This window comes from Radiomyces spectabilis, assembly GCF_025331425.1.
Source record: "Radiomyces spectabilis strain NRRL 2753 chromosome Unknown BYT42scaffold_10, whole genome shotgun sequence".
Classification (NCBI taxonomy): Eukaryota; Fungi; Mucoromycota; class Mucoromycetes; order Mucorales; family Radiomycetaceae; genus Radiomyces; species Radiomyces spectabilis.
In genome coordinates this window covers 842,609-860,979 of record NW_026251935.1, presented here as the reverse complement: position 1 = coordinate 860,979, position 18,371 = coordinate 842,609, and the positions used below count along the sequence as shown (strand labels likewise).

At 43.9% G+C, this 18,371-nt stretch overlaps 6 protein-coding genes across 6 annotated transcripts; 3 read left to right on the top strand and 3 right to left on the bottom strand.

Moving 5' to 3' along the window:
- Positions 1-191: 191 nt before the first annotated feature.
- BYT42DRAFT_54716 (uncharacterized protein) lies at positions 192-1,682 on the top strand. The gene is made up of 2 exons (XM_051565928.1): positions 192-1,108; positions 1,178-1,682. The coding sequence occupies exons 1-2, from the start codon at positions 388-390 to the stop codon at positions 1,246-1,248; spliced, it is 792 nt and encodes a 263-aa protein (XP_051421126.1). The 5' UTR covers positions 192-387; the 3' UTR covers positions 1,249-1,682.
- A 1,993-nt stretch (positions 1,683-3,675) lies between these two features.
- BYT42DRAFT_599682 (uncharacterized protein) lies at positions 3,676-7,280 on the bottom strand (the record flags this gene model as incomplete). Its single annotated transcript, XM_051570989.1, has 5 exons — positions 3,676-3,870; positions 3,893-4,487; positions 4,593-4,661; positions 5,142-5,687; positions 7,273-7,280. The coding sequence occupies 5 exons, from the start codon at positions 7,278-7,280 to the stop codon at positions 3,676-3,678; spliced, it is 1,413 nt and encodes a 470-aa protein (XP_051421125.1).
- Positions 7,281-8,144: 864 nt separating this feature from the next.
- Positions 8,145-9,858, bottom strand: BYT42DRAFT_54669 (uncharacterized protein). Its single transcript, XM_051565899.1, has 3 exons — positions 9,842-9,858; positions 8,311-9,767; positions 8,145-8,245 (listed from the first exon to the last, which is right to left on the bottom strand). Exon 2 carries the CDS (start codon positions 9,524-9,526, stop codon positions 8,384-8,386), a length of 1,143 nt encoding a protein of 380 aa, XP_051421124.1. The 5' UTR covers positions 9,527-9,767; positions 9,842-9,858; the 3' UTR covers positions 8,145-8,245; positions 8,311-8,383.
- Positions 9,859-12,015: 2,157 nt separating this feature from the next.
- BYT42DRAFT_54564 (AP180 N-terminal homology domain-containing protein) lies at positions 12,016-13,549 on the top strand. Its single transcript, XM_051565825.1, has 5 exons — positions 12,016-12,424; positions 12,504-12,592; positions 12,674-12,800; positions 12,876-13,190; positions 13,283-13,549. Exons 1-5 carry the CDS (start codon positions 12,358-12,360, stop codon positions 13,486-13,488), a joined length of 804 nt encoding a protein of 267 aa, XP_051421123.1. The 5' UTR covers positions 12,016-12,357; the 3' UTR covers positions 13,489-13,549.
- On the top strand, positions 13,413-14,365 carry BYT42DRAFT_578812 (uncharacterized protein). Its single transcript, XM_051569324.1, has 2 exons — positions 13,413-13,576; positions 13,645-14,365. The coding sequence occupies exon 2, from the start codon at positions 13,695-13,697 to the stop codon at positions 14,277-14,279; it is 585 nt and encodes a 194-aa protein (XP_051421122.1). The 5' UTR covers positions 13,413-13,576; positions 13,645-13,694; the 3' UTR covers positions 14,280-14,365.
- Positions 14,366-18,067, bottom strand: BYT42DRAFT_578811 (GNAT acetyltransferase 2-domain-containing protein). The gene is made up of 4 exons (XM_051569323.1): positions 17,938-18,067; positions 17,747-17,838; positions 17,367-17,661; positions 14,366-17,309 (listed from the first exon to the last, which is right to left on the bottom strand). The coding sequence occupies exons 1-4, from the start codon at positions 18,043-18,045 to the stop codon at positions 14,523-14,525; spliced, it is 3,282 nt and encodes a 1,093-aa protein (XP_051421121.1). The 5' UTR covers positions 18,046-18,067; the 3' UTR covers positions 14,366-14,522.
- Between the last annotated feature and the right edge of the window lie 304 nt (positions 18,068-18,371).

Below are 18,371 nucleotides of genomic sequence, written 5' to 3'. Positions count from 1 at the left end.
AACATCAGCAATACTTCCTGTCAAAAGAAACTGAATTCTTCAGACCCTATCCATGGATTCACAACAAACCTCAAAACCCCAAGCCTGGAGAAGGGAATCCGTCGCGGTCACCTGATCTTATTCTCGGGGGTTGAAAATTTTCCCTTTTGGAAAAAAGAAAGGAGCAGCTTTTTTTTTTTTCTCCACATCTCCACATTCTCAGGCTGACTTGTCGCATGCCATGTCGTATAAAATATCGTCAGCTCCGACATGGCCACCTGATTTCAGTGTTTATAAAGGCAAGTATTTGAAAGGGAATTTAAATTCATGGGAAATGACTGGTGGAAAAACACGCTTATGCAAAGCAAGAACTTTCTGTAACTGATCTTGTTCATTCTTGGGACAGACATGGAAGGCCCAGCGCTGGATGCAGTGCTTTCTCATGAAGCCAATAATCGGCGAGCGCCTGAAAGTTATCAAAAGTTTTTTGCTAAACTGTTGAATGAGGTGCGCCCGTTACGTGAACAGGCCGAATCGTGGCATAAAGCGCAACAGCAACTCGAAGCCGAACGAAACGCGTTTGCGAAAGATATTGATGTGGCCCACCAGAACTATGACGAGTTGATGCTGCTATGTAATGACGAACATGCCAAATGTGTCGAGTTGGAGAGAAAACTGGAAGCATTGGAACAGAAATTGAGCGGTTCAGCAATATCATCGCAGTCGTCAGTGTCGTCGCAAATGTCGTCGTCATCGTTATCGTCACTCTCGTCGCAGCCGGAAGATGCAAAAACACTAAGCAAAGCCCTGGCTCAGGAAAAATTGAGGAGAATGGAGGCTGAACAAAAGGTGGCTACACTTGACAAAGCAAGAGAGAGTGATCATCAGCAAATGATGCGCTTGGCGACGAGCCGAAAGACGATTGAGGCGTCGCTGATGGAGCAGTACAAAGAAATGGAAAGTATGCGGGCCAAGATCCGCGACATGGAATTGCAAGCTCATCAAGCGAGCATGGCTCACCAAGCGTATCTGCAAGCCAAGGATCGACAATACGCCATTTTATACAATGAAACGGAACGACTGAAAGCCGCCTTGGGTCAAGTCACTTCAAGTGCTGGGCCTGTACACGGTATATATATCCCCAATGATTCACCCTATCATACTCCAACGTTATCTCATGCACCGACCCCACAAACAGTTTCCCAACCGACGACACCCACCAATCCCTCGGCCAGCTTCCATTTTTCCGCATCGCGACCGTCATCCTGATATCCATTTAATCCTCCGTGCACACAGATATCCTTGTTGTCATTCTCCCATCATGGTTGGCGATGCATGTCTGGTGGCAAGTCCATCGCTTATCACGCTTATTGTGTGATTAACCTCTTCTCAAAACAGCTAAGCGACTCACCATTCCTCATGACAGGCTGTTTCACGCTTGATAATCCATTATTTCTTATTACCATTCTTCGTATGTTTTATTTTTTCAATTCATCCCTTTTTCGTCATTTCCGGTTCTCTTACTCTCCACTTTTTCATTTTTCTCTTCATACCATTTCCGCAATTTTGCTTTTGTTCATAGTCTTTGTTCTTAATCCTCTAAAACCTTGCGTCCATTTTCGGTTCATAAACGCAAAAGGGCAGCCCTTGTTGTTATTTCCTCCCTAGATTTATTCACTTGTCGTGATTGCATTCGTCACAAATAATCGAGTTCGTTCATCAAATCAAGCATGGCTAGTGTTATGTAAATCGGCGCTTACCGGTTAGGAATAAAGACGCGGCAATAGAAGCTTGCGGTGTGTATCTGCAGAAAGAGATCAGCTTGTTGCTTGAATTGCTTTGTATATTTCAAGAACAAAGACTTTTTCGCGCGCTCAAAACTCAAACGGATCAAGCGAACAAATTATGTGGTCTCAATCATTATGTTACCTCTATGCATTTAAATCAACTCATCGATGTATTGCAACAATATTGTAATTTAGTAATCACCTTTCGTATTATCGTGTCTTTTACGTGCTTATTTATCCACTGGTCCTCCACGGCTTTGACTTGCTTATTTGGTTATTCTTCTAGAGGAACGCTTGGGACGTCAACTGCTGGAACATTGCTGCCAGAGCCGGGTTCAACAAACCTTGAATGTGTGAATGGAATGTGTCTTCTATGAAAGTATTGAATTCGCTTTCTACTACAAGACCGCCCATCTGCTGCACCATGGTCGCAATATTATCATTGTCTCCATTATCGGCTGCTTCTTCATTCAGTTCTTTTTCTGCAATTCTTCCCCCAGATCCACCCCAATTGTGCACGCGATCATCACTAATACCTCCGGAAAATATCAACTTTCTCTTCAATTCCAACCCTCGCTCACTATTGACAAATGGCAGCTGCATCAAGCAACTTGGGATCTTCGATCGCATTTCGGCGTGTTTTATGGTTGACGGCATTGTAGTACCAGGGCGGATGGGCAAATGTCTAGCGTGTATACAAAATAGACGGTCGGGTGATGATGGCTATTTCAGTGTAGAATGTTTTCGGAAGCTGGATAAACACCTCGGTTCGCAATAGCCATAGAGCCGAAATAGGGATTGCTTAAAACAGTGAAACCATCGGTAATGGTGATACCAATAGAAGATTGGGATTTCATGGATACTGTGGCGCCCAGGAGCAGAGTTTACAGTTCACATGTTTATCCATGAGGCGCAATAATGCGGCGCAAGTTGTTAAGGGATGTCAAAAAAGAACAAAAGTGGCTACGGTTGCCCTCCGAAAATGGAAAAAGTGGCTGTGACAGGGTTGGCTGATTGACATTGCTTGTCTGTGTATAGACTGTGTGCTGGATGATGCAGTGCATGGAGATACAAGGATTGTTTACATCCTTGATCACGACTTTTATCCATATATGTTCGTTTGCATGCTATTGTCATGAATTTATCATAAAAATGGTCAAATCAATGGTAGTCTTTGCATGGGACCCCTCTTGTGCCTCTGCTAAGATTATAGCTGTGTGTTTGTGCAACATAAACGCAGTGATGAAACTAAGCCTCACTTTTTGTCGATGGGCGATGACTTTTTTCCCCACTTTTGCGATCAGCATGCTGTGGATTGATTGCAACTGGATTTCACTTTTTTCGTGATCCAAAAACTGCCATGCATATTCGCTGCAATTGGTCAAGTATGCATTATTACCATTCATGTGAACCAAACTATTTTTTTTTCATCTATTGCTTACTCATAATGCACTTTTTTTTACCCTTTTTGTTTCAACTTTGGAAATAAAAAATTATAATGGCAAAAAAAATTACAAAGAAAAAAAAAATAAACCATAAACTGAAATAACCGGAAACAAATTGTAAAGATGGCGTGTCATTACTAACTAGTTTGGTGTCGTTGCAAGAAAAAAAAGGGGTGTCCATATGGTATAGGAGATAAACCCATTGTCAAAAAAAAACAACTTGAAAATGGTCGATCCCTTGGCATCGTGGAGTAAAACATGAAAAATGGGAAAAAGCAGGGGGAAGAGGAGTGAAATGATAGATGTCAAAAAACGATAACAAGCAATAAAGGAAAAAAAAAAGAATTAAAGAAAGGGGAAAAATAAGAATCTATGGTGTGAAATATAACAAAATTGAAATGAACGGTTTTGACTTCCTTTCATTGAATAAAGAGAGGGCATCCATCTTCCACAAGGATGAGCCATCATGGTATAATCAGTTTTGTTGGACGGCAATTTTTCCTGGGAGAGTGACGAGTTACAGTTGGATTATTGTTTGATGGCCATCTTTCGCCAGAATGATTTGGGTGATGGCATGGAAAATTTACTGAATCGTTTGGATGAGCGTTGCGATTGAGAAGAGCACGAGGGTGGTCGCAATGAAAAGGCGTCCAATGGGGCTTTGGATTGCAATCGTTGCACGGCGCGACGATCGCCGTGTTCGGCCGCCTTTTGGTACCACGTCATGGCTTGATCGGGATTCTTGGCGACACCAATGCCGACTTCGCAAAAGTAACCAACAGCGTATTCGGCTCTGGCATGGCCCGAAAGAGCGGCACGACACGCCCACGCATACGCTTGTTCGTCCGAAGGTTCGAGGACATTGGGCGCCCCGACAAGGTACCAAGCCGTCAGGGCAAAGCAAGCATCTGGATGACCTTGTTCGGCGGCGATGGCATAATACTGAATGGAAAGTGCCGGATCCGGGTCACAGCCGAGTTTGCCAAATTCATAGCATTCACCTAATCGAAACGCGGAAGGCGCGTACCGAAGCGCAGCGGCTTCGTTGTAAAGTGTTACGCAATAGGCATGGTCGACAAACACGATGGCATTGCCTTTTTCGTGCAACCCAGCGAGTTCATGCAATGCATGAGGATATTGGGGCGTCGCGGCCTCGGCCGATCGTTTGAGCCACTTGTGCCCATCACGCACATTGCGCGACAAACCTAATTCTCCGTGCAGTTGAGCTAACCCGAGCCGGTACATGGCACCAGGATGATTCAATGTTGCCGCTTTTCTATTAATATCCAAAATTCAATTGTAATCAGAACCAAAATTTGCCATTAATAAAAAAAGATCATGGAACCATCCAACGGGAAATCCAAAAACAAAAAAAAAATACCTGTAAAATTGCACCGCTTTGCCCTTGTCTTTGCGTGTCCCCAAGCCTTCTTCATAACATTTGGCTGTCCTGTAAATAGAATTCAATGAGTTGGTTTTAGTACGCGCAATAAAAAAAATGGGGGTGATGAAAATAATTCGTAATGAAGGAGCGGATGGGAACCCAAGGAAAAACCAGACATGCAAATCCCCACTGTCATCTCCACTAGAATCGAAAAGAAAATCATCTTTGCATCATCTTGGTGCTTCCCTTGCTCTCTTAAAGAGGCTAGATCCAAACTCAAATAAAGAAGATTCTACCCATCCTTTTGAAAACGAAAGTACAGAAAGAATCATGGCGATTTTGAACCATCGATCGCCCCCTCGCATTCGGTGTTTCAAGTGGTTTCAATGAAAAACATGCACAAAATAAATGAGGGGAATAAAAAAGAAAAAAGACAACATGCCATGGAAACGTGGGGAGGGGGGAGCCAGGCAACTCAAAGTGGGATAGAACAAGAAAGAAAGGGAAGAAAATTGAAAAATGGCAATGTAGTGATGGCGTGCTTACCTGTATGAAGCATCCGGGTGATGGTGTTTGGCTGCCTGGACAAACAGTGGAAACGCCTTGTCGATATCGGGCTTGGCAGATTTGGTAAGCAGACCAGAAGCATACATGTTGGCCAGGTAATACTGTGATTCACTATGCCCGCGCATGGCTACTTGTTTAAGAATTTTCTCCGCTTCCCACAGGTACGATCGTCGCATGGTATCGTCTTCATTCGGTTCCTCCGCATTTTGAGTCCGATCTCGTTCGTCTTCGTCCTCGTGTTTTTGAAGCAATTGTTTGGCCGACTCCACCAGAAAGATGGCAAAGTCACATTGGATATCCAGATCGTTGGTCTTTTTGGCATTTTCTCTGTACATGTTGATTGTTTTGGAATAAGATAATAATTCTGCATTGTTGCCAGGTTTTAAATGCGAGTGATCCAGCAACTGATCACTGCCAATGGAAAACAGGCTGCCACTGGATGAATAGAACCGATTGGATACAGGCGAATTGGGCGAGATGGGTGTGGCAGGACTGGAGGACGTTAAAGATGATTGACTGCTGAAACTGCTTGTTAAACGTTGATGTTGTTTCTTATTCATCCCACCCGTCGATGCCGGTTTGGCCGGTAAAGGTTTCTTATCTCTGGCATAGCTGTGATCAGGGTAGTGGTCGACTTTGGGTTTCAATGTCTGAATCATTTCTCCTCTTTTTTATCAATCAAACACGATCAACAAAAGACAAGAAAATACTGATTCAACTGAAATAAAAAATAAAGGCTTGGGAAAGAAAAGCGAAGAAAAGGAAAAAGGGATGCAACAATATAAATCCACTTTTTTATGGTCTGTTTCTATGGCAAAAAAAAAGAGCAAAAACAAAGACGTCAAGTCACATGGCTTTCTAAATATGGATCAACCACCAAAAGAGCGCTTTAAAGGTGCACTGCACTGTATACATTTGCAGTTCATGTTTGTCCTAGCTTCTTGGCCCCCAAGAAAAATCAAGACCCCCTTCTTTCTCCTCCTCCCCCCGCCTCCTCTCGTGCCCATTTAATAAACATCAAAAAAGTCGCCGTTTCAAAAATACCTTGTCGCACGTTTAACAAATTAATGTCACCGCTTTCCTCAGGTGGTTACTTTCTTACTGTTCAGTTTGACGCGTGAGAACGATCCTGCAGACGAAATGTATTGGTATGACTAGACGGTTTACAATGATGCTGCTTAGGTGGTATCGACTAGGTTGTCACGATTGGAACATTTGTTGTAAAAGCAAGCAAAAACATAACAAGGATAATTGTCTCGATATTGTTGCAAATATTTTGCGTAGGCCTGTCGGTACTGGTTTGCAGGTGAAGTACGGAATCATTTATACTTCTGAGGACGCACATTTATCGACAACACTACGATAAACTAAGATCCTTTTAGATCTCTCGTGGTAAATATTAACGCCAGTGTCGTCAACTGTTCTAATAGTCCTTTAGCATTCTCGTCGTTGACTTTCGAAAAAAAAAAAAAAAAAAAAAAAAAAAAAAAAAAAAAAAAAACATATCATATATACGCAGCTTGACCGCAAGTAACGCTCAGAAAATAAGGTCATGGGTGAATATAGTTGATTTCTAAACAACTTGTTTTTTTATCTTTCTTTGCCAGTTTTAGAGACAGCGCATCAAATCCAATACGATATACGATGACAACAGTCAAGTTACCCTGATTTTTAGTTACAGGTCAATAAAGTCTACGCAATTATTCACATCATGATGGAGAAAACGGCTCGACAATGTGTTATCACAGAATGGTTTTCATGAGACATTGGTTCGTCTGGTATTACTTGTAGCCTATGAAAAGAACGCATGTTATTTGACGGCGGCCCTTTCGGAAGTTATCCACTCAAAGAATGGTGGTACATTATCGTCGCCTTCACCAACGATGACGACTTTCACAGGATACATATTCAGTTACCTTGGACGCTTTTCTTTCTTAATGTCTAAAATGACGGCACCACATGGTGATCGAAATACTTACATTCTGATATATCGCTTTCTTCTACTGTATAAGCGCATGCACGTCTTAATATTTGTAGACTATAGTAATCGATGTAGTTGATAGGAATCGAGCAATTTTTTCCCAGTAGTTGACAAAAGAACAGGTGCCACCCACCCATACTCTTTTTCCCAATCATGTTTTGCCTAAGAAAGCACATTGATTCATTTGATATCAATCCATAGAATGATACGATCAACTCTTCCATTTATTCTTATTTTGGGTATGTACCGACGACGGGTTTGTCGTCAAACAAGTTTATTGCCCTTCGCGGTCAACATCCAAGATTGTTTTCACAGAGTATTTTCGGTATGAATTGCGTGACAGGAAAAGGCATGATCAAAATAAGGAACTTGCGGAAGTAAGCCCATATGAGACGAACAGCTAGAGGATAACCCGCCATCATGATGGAGGACCTCACGCCACGAAAGATGACCACAACAGTATATCCTATAGAATTCTGAACCTTGCGTGCCTTACGTATAGAGACGCAGACCTCTCTTGAAATGCGAGACAAGTGTATTTTGAGTGAGCAACTCTGGTTTTCACCAAATAGCGTCACTGACTTCTTTCCTCGTAAAGCGACAATTTCTTCACCATGACTGGCGACTTCTATTTTCTAGCCATTGATCCCCCACACCACACACCTTCTCCTCCATGCAGTCGAAACTGGTAAAATTTTCTTAGATTGGCCGTCGATCAGTTGGCTAACGTACCGCAATTTCCCTCCCTTGAGCAAAATGTCCAAAGAAATGCAGGTTCCTGTAGTACGAATCTTGATTTTCAGTAGCGATGCTGAGTGGGATTGCATGATCAATAGCTTTCCATGTCAGTAGCAAAGCTATTATGTATGCCATCATGTATTTGTAAAAAGATAATGGAGGTGGGGAGCGGGGTGGGTTGCATGATTTTCAAAAGGCCACTAATCGCCAGGATGCATGTGCCAAATGGTTTTGTTAGGATGAGGGGTTTTTGGTGAAGTTGAGGGAAAAAAAAGGGCCACAACACGACAAACGATACAAGGATGTGGATTCACCAACTCTTGTCGTGGATCCGCGATTAATCCAGGCTCTTTTTACGATAATGCTAAAAGGCAAAAAATAGGGTTCACGTTAGTAAGCTGAGAATTTGTTATGCTTTTTCATGCTTACATGTTCTTGACGGGTTACGGGTAATGAAGGGCCTTTTTCCAAACGTCGAGACTAGAAAAAAAAAAAAGAACGATCAACGGATGTCATTGCAAGAAATAAAAATAGAGACATGTCTTTGAATGTCAACACGTTTGTCCCTAGCTTCCAACGCATCGAGTAAAACAAAAAGGAATGATCCAGTCAAATTTGCAAAGGGTACAATAAAAGACAACAGAATTTTCTGGGCTGGCTTAGGGGGGGGGGGAGGCAAATGAGAAGGTCGTACCTTGAATCGCCACACGCCGAAACACACCGCCACCAGCACGATCCAAAATATGAGACCATGGTATGTTTTTGTGCCTTGCGTCTTGGATCCAGTGAGCATATTTGCGTTATCATGTTCGTGAATGACCTTTGCGGGAGTATTCTCTTGCATTTCTAACCATGGTCTATTGCCTTTGAGTAAGGCCCGATTTAAAGCGTCTGCAATTTCTTCATGCAGACTTCGAATCGCTGCTTCTTCTTCAATTTCAATGCTGGTTTTTTGCTGCTTTATATTTACGGTGGTATCTTGATTTGGGGTATCATCATTCTGGTGCAAGTTGTTGTTGTTATTATTATTATTTTGTTGAGGTGATATTTCGTCGGCTTCGTCCTTTGGAACGGCATCTTTCACATCACTTTGGTTTTCTTCTTGTTCCTCATTCCATTCATCAGTGGAAGTCCATTCGGCCGCCATTCGGTCCGAAATATCATTTAATTTGCTGTCATTCTGTGGGTCCTCATCGTTTAATTCGTCTATCCATTGATTTTCGCCTTGGTTCACCATGAATGGCTCGGTCATATCGGATGCAAGCATATCTTCATCCATATCCCGAGATAAGAAACGATCGATCTCGTCCTCTTCCGTCCCTCCTTCGTTGTTATTGTCATCCAATTCATCCTCCAATTCATAGTCGTACATATCGGTGGGTTGCTGGTTCGAGGTTTCGTCCTCTTCTGTTTCGAACCCTTCTTCCTCCTCTTCGTCTCCGTCCGCTTCCGTTTCTTCTTCCTCGTCTAAACTCTCTTCCAGCGGGGTGGCTCTCTTGTTATATGACCGGTTCCTGAATACTGCGGGGGGAATGGGTTGCGATGACAGATCATTGACAACACGGTGCTCATTGACAACGGTCGGATCAGGGATTGAGGTCATCACGGTAGACTTGACAGCGGTTGAGACTGCATTGTCCGTCATCGTCAACGAGGGTGAATGAGATGAATATATCAAAGAAAAAGTAGATAATAAATGCTAGGTTATTCCAACTTATTTTATCCGAACACAAGTTCACGCGCACGTTAAAAACGAATGGGGAATCGTACAACAACAAAAATAATCAGAAAAAAAAATAGAATTTTTTGAAACGACTTGGCATGTTTTTGATGGTTGGATATTTTTTCTTTTGGGTGGTTGCCACTGGCCTTTTTCCGAGGATCGTCTGGAAAGCATCGATTATGCCGGTTAATAATCTCATAATATCGAGTTTGGAAAGCCATTGCAGGGTTTTCTAACCAGTAGGACAATCGTTATTCAGGCCAGGGATTGCTTTTTTCACGATGTTTCTCCTTAAGTGGGGTGGCTCCATCCATTTTCCATCTCCCACGTGACACAAACCATGGTCTGACAAATTCTGATAATAACACCAAAAATAGTTTTTTTTTGTACTTTTCAGCCAATTGTAAATAAGCACTCGTGCTTTTTCCAACAAAGCAGATGCCCTCAGCCAATCAAAACGGACGAGTGGATTGCTCAAAGAGATCATGGCGTAATCTTTTTCAACATGTGAAGAGGCCTCTATTTGCTCCGTTTCTTTTGTGCTTGGTCAGGCCGAGGATTCAATAGGTGTCATGTCTGCGCAGTAACGCAAAGGCATTTTTGCAAAACAAGCTCGGTCCTCAGCATATTTTTAATTAAGCGTTTTTTCGACGTTACTGAATGGTCGTTTGTTGCCTTGGTGATAATTTTGCACTGTAGTTCACTCGAACCAAATTAATCGCCTAAATCAAATTTCGATCGTAGGAGATGTTCATATCCTTTATGAAAGCTCTCTTCTTGACAGTGGAATAACATCATTTTATGGCATGTTTACTTTGACTCAAGATGTCTCTGGGGGAGCATAAATTGTGCCTGGCTGGGAGTATCGCTGTGGAGAAGGTCCTTGGTCGCCAAAAACGAACAGACAGCAAAACGTAATAGGATACGGCTTGTCTTTATGTTTGGCCAAATGGCATTGCCTTATATTTGGTTCAAGACAAAGTTTTAATGGAGTGCGACATTTATTCTGACGATCTGGGCATCGCTTGTTGAAAACCTGCAAGTGTTGCGCGGGATCAAGGATAAAGTGCTCTTCATGCAACTTTTTTTTTTCCCTATCGTGCCTGCATAAGTTACCAGATGTTACAGCAGCTTGTTATTGGATGGGTTGGCATTGTCATACCGCTTGCTTGTGAATAGTTATCCATTGTTTATCAATCTGGAAAAGGAATAAATATCATCCCTTATCGAATCTGTCAGCCACGCTCCGCATGCTTTTTTATTCAAAACCTCCAATGTTACCTCATCGTCAAAGCAACCAAAACAAGAACAAATAAAACAATGATATGATTGAGTCTTACCATGATGCAATGCATTCTGACCGGTGCATCCTGGAATCAATGCTTACTGCATGCAATGTAAAACAAAAAATTGCGGGTTGACTCAAACCCTTTTTATCCGCCAGACTTTTTGAGAAAATTGGATGTCCCACTGGAATACATGCCATTTATCACGGCAAAACACTGCGATCAAGCATCAAGTGCTCAGTGCAAGCGATCATCAAATCTTGTCTACTATTCTACAGATAAAGTAGAATCACACATTGCATTGCCTACCCTTTCAGTAACGATAGAAAGAATAGCATGCGTTCATTATTTTTTCCAACAATTGCAGACACCGTAGATGATTTTGCAATGGGTAATATTTTACGACAGCAAACGAACCCCCGCCCTCAAGGTGCCCCCCTCCCCCACTTGTGGGGTACACAAAATCTTGTTCGGTCTTACTGTTTAGCCAGTGCATTTATCCTCGTTCTCCCTCATGGGTGCTCAAGTCATCAAAAAAGCGTTTTGCAACTCGTACTATTATTATTATTTTGCATTGTTTCTTTGCGTCATCTTTGTCTGTGGATGCCATCCTTGGCAACAAGCTATTTTGCTTTTTTCGAAAGGGTCCTATTTTTCACAAAAAATCCGTCAAGATGAAATCCTTAATTTGTTAATTGGTTCCTAGAGTACAGACACAACTCGTATTCACCGTCGATCCTTTTTGGATGTATCGCAAAAGTGGAAAGTCGATTTTTTTTTTTAAAAAAAAGAAGAGTTGCTGCCTGGGTAATATTTAGTAACCGATGTTAATGACGTTATTACCGTGAGTAGGGTAACTAGGTGATTACGGGTTTCAACCATCCGTTAATTGATACCAGGTGCTAAAAGCCAGGTCTTGGCATTCCAACAAAACAAAGTAGACGTTGTCATATTTACATGGACAAATCAAGGAACCTCCTTTTTGAGGATCGTTGTTCTTTGCCGGTCCTTTTGGAGCAGAGCAACACTGTGTCAGTGCCTTGTTATCGGTTGCAGTCTTTCGTATGATAGTCGTTATCAGTTGGCAGCTGTGTTGCACCGTAATTCATGCTTTGACGGTCCGATGCCTGTGCTTTTTTTTATTCATTTTTTTCGAAGAAAAGTAGAGTACCGCTGCGACGTCAACGAGAGCGAATAATGTCTTGGGATAATTCATGTCACTCACAGTTGTGTTGAAAAAAAAAAGAAACAATAGAAGCCATGGGTGACCGTAAAAGGCAATGCTGATTGCCAGGAACGAGTGCATCCTGTGGTTCACAGTCGGCGGTGCCTGAAAGAGTTTTTATACAAGCCTGTGGCAGCGGTCCCTTTCTCGAAAAGGCAATCGTTCATCTTCTTTGATTATAGAGAGAATAAAATGATGTGATGATCAAACTAAAATAGCGGCTCTTTTTCCTTTTCGCTCCCATGGAAACCGCACTCAGGAAAGCCACACGGCTCGATTACAATCCACCCAAACAAAAGCATCTATCTGGTAGGCACTCGGACTTCACAAGATGGGCACATAAACCAAGACAAAACTGATCAAAGGGCAAAATCGTCATGATCCTTAGCATTGATCTCAATGACATTCCATCATCCGGGAATGGTCACGGATATGATGGATATTCTGTCGAAACGACTTCGGGAAAATTCTTGGATTGTATGTATTACTGAAATTGGAACGCCCTTCTTGTTTTTTTTTGTCAGTGATCAACTGACAGCGAAATGATTGCTACGTCAGATAAGTTTCAAGGTATTGATCATTATCCACTCTTTAATGCGCGATGGAAACGGTGATCGAGCGATTGCATACGCCGAGGCGCATCCGTCATCCCTCGACACAAGTCGATTACGAGAAAAATCATCAGGTATGCCATCTTGAGTGTTGATGCCTTTTTTGTCAAAAGATTTCAATGTTCATCCATGATGTCTAAAAAAAAAAGGTCTGGTACATATCGAGAATATTCACAATTATACGAGTTACTTGATCCAACGAGTCCACGCTTATCGAGAGTTGAAAATGGATTACATCAAAGCGACCACCGTGAATAAGGTCAGCCGACTGCGTCGTCTAACAGTAGCTCAAGGCCTTCTTCGAGATTTGCCAGTGTTACAAAAGCAAATTGGGGCTCTTTTACGATGTAAATTTCACATGGACGATGTCGATAATACCATCAGCTTGTATGCTTTCCGCCTCCTGGTGGAAGACATGCTTGTCCTGTTCCAAACCGTGAATGAAGGTGTTGTCAATATACTAGGTAAGCCAACCTCTTTCTTTTTTTTTCGATCATCTATATGGAAGAAAGAAGAGAAAGGGCTTGTGATGACTGATGCGATGGTGGTACTATAGAACAATATTTTACCATGAGTCAAACGGATGCCCGAGCAGCGTTGGAAATCTACAAACGATTCTCCAGACAAACCGAAGATACCATTGCATTCATGGCCACAGCAAGGCATTTACAGCACGAAATGCACATGACCATCCCTGTACCAAAACACGTAAGTGACAAAGCTTGGTATTCCATCATTGTAAGCAAATACTTGGTTGGTTGACACGATGGACGCAATACCTTGTAGGCCCCATTGTCTCTGGCCACCGCTCTTGAAGAATATCTACTTGAACTGGGTGACAAGAAACCAGGTATGTAGGCTTTTTCTCAAGACGCGCGTATCAGCTCGCTAATGCATGCACTATTGGTGTTTTTCTAGTAGTTTCTTCCGCTGCCCCACCGACTCCCGAACCTCAAAAAAACACAGTGATGCCGGCATCATCGGCCGCCCCTTCACAGCAGCAGCAGCAACAGCAACAGCAGCAGCAGCCAAAAGAGTTGATTGACTTTTTCTCAAGCCTGGAAAACGAAAAGGCCACGGTTTCCTTCCAACCGGATCCCCAACCTACAGGCAGCATGCACAACCCGTTCCGAATGACCATGGTCCCCACCGTGTCCACCAACACATTGCAATCACCTATGCATCCCGGTGCCATGTTCTCCACGCCAACCACAGCACCGTCGTTATCGGCGTCCACCAGTTTCGGATCCCTGCCAGTGCCGACCGCTGTCACCCCGCAACAGAGTCTTTCAACCCCTCTTGCGGGAAACACCATGTATGCTTCCGTTGCATCGCCCTCGTCCTCCACTGCTCCGCCACCTAGTCATCATTACTCTACTACCAATAATTCATTTAATCCTTTTGTGACGCAGCCTGCCGCCACTAATACGTACAATCCATTCACACAGCCAGCCAATATGAACGCTGTTCAGGTACCGTTCGTGCAACCACAGCAACCACAGTTACTCATGACCCCCGCCACCGGATGGACACCCTCCTCCTCCATCTTTTGAAATGTTCGCTGACCACATTTCTTTGAATATACTGTCCCAAAACAAAAGGAATACATAAAAAGTAACATGTTTTAATATATGAAAGGGAATGATTCGAAAATAAAAAGCATCGAAACGAGAAAAAAAATTGAAAATGAAGTCAAAAGAGAATTACATGCAAGTCTTTTTTTGGATTGGATTCGGGCGATGCGGTAAATGCGAGAAAAGAAAACCCTTGATCCCCAAGTTTTTGTATCTAATTTTTTATGATCGTCTTGTCTTTTTGGACATCTTGAGTTTGCCTTGCAATTTGCGGTTCTGCTCTTTGGCGGCCATCTCCTTGGCGCTTTCGGCAAGCTTGCGTTTCTTGGACGAGTTGTCGTTCTTGACACTGACCACGGAGCTCAAAGGCTTCTTGCCGGAAGCCATGGCTTTGACTTGCTGCTCAGCAGCGGCCCAGTCATTGTCTTTACCACCAATAGTATATTTGGTCAAATCCAAGGAATCGATCATCTCACGCTGTTTCTCCTTCAACTTGCTGATCACTTGGTTACCGGCTTCCTCCAAATCATCATCCAAATCTCCCTTCAAGGGTCGCCACGCTTCATCATCTTCTAACGATCGCTTGCCTGCACCACCTTCTGCTAGTTCTTCCGCTTCCTGAGCTTCCGCCAAAGCCGCTTGGGCCTTTCTTCTTTGAAGTTCCGGCGACTCTTCTTCAATGGCTTGACTTTCAATCTTGGCAAAGTATTGGCTTACTTTACGCACGATCTTGACAAACAAGGCAAGTACTTGGTTGCTGGCCAACGACAGTTCCTTTTGCAGATCCTCAATTTCCTTACGTTGAAGACCAATACCAAGCAGGATGGCGCTCTGAACACCCGACAATTTCACTTCGGAGCTCATTTCGTCGCGGAAATAGAGCATCGCAACAGTGGGAATCATGTCGAGGATCACATGGTAATCCAGCATATTGTTGGCATACGATTCGAGACGCTTCAGGTCATAGGGGCTAAAGTACATGGACAATTGCTTCTTGGTCAGTTCGCCGTGGGACACGGACTGGTCGTGACCGTGTTTGGCAGCTTCCAGGATACTGAGGGCGTTGATAGCAGGGAATGAACGGAATTGATACGATAAAAGGCTGATGAAACGTTTGGAGAAATCACGAGCAAAAGCATCCAACCAACCGCTGTTGGCCACTCGACTGTCGCCTTCTTCCGTTAACGTCTTGATCATGACGCATGTATGTTCGCCCGTCAAATCATTGGCTGTCTGTCGTACGTACAACGGAACGAATCCACCGCGTTTCCAGAATTTGTGAAGGCTTGGGGTCATACCATACGAGACACCAAGATAGTCCAATTTGGTGGGGTGTTTATCCGACAGCTTGGACAGCAAAGGAGGCATCTTGCGGGGATCGCGCACCTTGACTTGATCCGTCTTCAAATCGGCCGACTCCAGCTCGTCATCGTCCACACGGGTGAAAGTTTCCTCTTCCTCGTTGCTTGCTTCACTTAAATCGGACATTTCGCCTTGGTAGAAGGATTTCAGCATTTCAATGGCACGCGAACCGTAACCCATGTGGGCATAATCGGGATGCGTGGCGATACGGACAACACGAGCACCGGATAAACTGGCAAAATCGTCGTCTTGGAATTGCTGAGAAATCAACCAGGGGATCATATCACCGGCGGGACGCTGACCACGCGACAGCGAGTTCATCACGGACTGACGCGAAATTTCACCTTCCAAACACACTTGGACAACCACCAACGGATCGGGCAAGCTAGCGTTGTTCTCGGAAATGGGAGGCAAAAGAACAAAGAGATGATGCGCCGGGGCGTCACTCATCAGTTGCAAATCGTTGGGCGAGTTCTTGTAATGACTGGCAACGTACAATGCCATCATTCGTTGCAAGAAGATTTCGCTGACGGGATGGTATGAGAACAGCGTGTCACGGTTGACGTAGTAGAGTTCACACTCGGAAGGATGCGGGCAACCCTGAATATTCTTGGACACCACCGAAGCATCCAAACAGAGAAGCTTGTTGAGCCACTTTTCGACAGGATCATTGGGAGCGTAACGGATAGGCTCTTCCAGCTTGATTTCCTTCAATGTGCGACCACCAAAAGCAGCGCCATTGGTTTCTTCCGTCGTCTTCTTAGCTTGCATGTCACGACCGACGACCACGTCACCGGAACCATCGCGGGCGACATCGCCAGCTTTGCCAACAAAACCACGCGATTGTTCACGCAATTGCTGGATTAACTTAAGCGACAGCGATCGACCGGTACCTTCGTAACCGTTGATGGTGGAGGCCATGAACACAAGGTAAGGGCCCAAAAGCTTGCGTACGATGGGGAGAGGAATAGCCGCCGCTTCATCAATGACCAACAGTTCGGCTTGACCCAGGACATGAGCGTCTTGAGGCTGGATATATTGGATGGTCTGACGATGTTGTCTGAAAATGTTCACACGGACAATGGCTTTGTTGAAATCGGGGTTGGTCGATTGCACAATGTCGTAATCCAAATGTTCTTCGTAACCGAGCGCATCAAAAGCCTTAAACACAAATTCGAAGAGCGTCTTTAAGTTCTCGGGACTGGGTGAAGTGACAAAGATGTTGGAATAACCGTAAGCCACGGCGGAACCCATGGCGATACCGAGCGCGGCTGATTTACCACGACCACGAGCGGCGGTCAAGGCGACGGTACTGCGCAACGACTTTTCGGAAATGGCTTCGATAAACGTTAACAGGGCCTTGGCCTGATCCACGGTACGGGTGCATTTGACCAACGAGCCTACCGGTTCGGTGTCTGCCAAGGACGTCTTTAATTCCTCCAATTCCATATCCTCGGCCGATTTGATGTCTTCAGCTGACTTGAGCGGCAACGGCTTGATATGCTTGCCCATACTGATCGGTAACACATTCAGTTCGTCATCGACCACAAGACAACTCTCACTCGACCCCAAGGATAAGATGAAACGTTCGTTAAATCGTGCAACGATATCGCTATGTGCTTCCGTACGATATCTCGAGTGGACATCCTGCAAGTAAAAAATGTCAGCCACTAAATCAAAAACGAAATTTCTTTCTCGACATACCATGGTCATTGTATATAATTGTTTCAACGAGTTCATGCTCTTGAGCAAAAGGACGACCATACCACCACCTTCAACAGTTTCAATGGTACGAGCCAATGTGTTGGGTGTGATGGCTTCAAAATCCTGAAGGATACACATGCCGTAGGTGTTACCAAGGATTTTCTGCGTTTCCTTGTAGTATGCATAACGGATATTGGTCACGGCGACAAACAGTTCGAATGGATCCTCGGTATTCGCTTCACGAATACCTCGCTTGATATCGTTTTTAATCTTGTTCTCTCGTTTCTTACGGTGACTAAGCAAGTATTCGAGTTAATATGATTTGTGTCATCCGCATGTCACATTGCCGTTTGTCTCCAGATCAAAGTTGAAGATTTTACCTTGTGAAGCCCAACTCTTTCTTGTAACACCAAAGAACCGAGGGACGACTCGTCACCTGTGCTTGCGACAAGAGCCAATGCAAATTGACCACCTACACCGGATTGTTCATGATGATTCAGCATTCGATCCGTAATATTGTATAAAGTAGCAAAAGTTCAGGGCCCATGCCCCGGTGCAGCGATTTTTTTACCTGATCTTTGCCTTTGTCACCGACGACAACAAAAAAAGAACGGTGCTTTGTCTGCACACAGTTCTTGATGAGCGTATGCACGCGGGAATCTACAACCTTCTTCACCATGACAGTATAAGCTCTGGATAAAAGACGACAAGATTTTTTTTTAAAAAAAAAAGCCCGAGCTTTGGGCGACGATTTCCTTTCTGAGAGTGGCTGTGATCACCGACAAAGAAAGCTTGTCACAAAGCAGTCCATACGGCAGATTACGTGGATTGTTGGAAAATTTCCAGAATCTGCGTTTGAAAAGTTGGGCGCTTTTCTTTGTTCTTTGTTCGTCTGCCGCAAGACTTCCTGCTGCGTGCACCATCTCCTGCTACCTGTCTCATACTCCCTCTTTTGATTATATGTCTACCATTTAACGACTCTATCCCGGTCTCCGCAAAGTAACT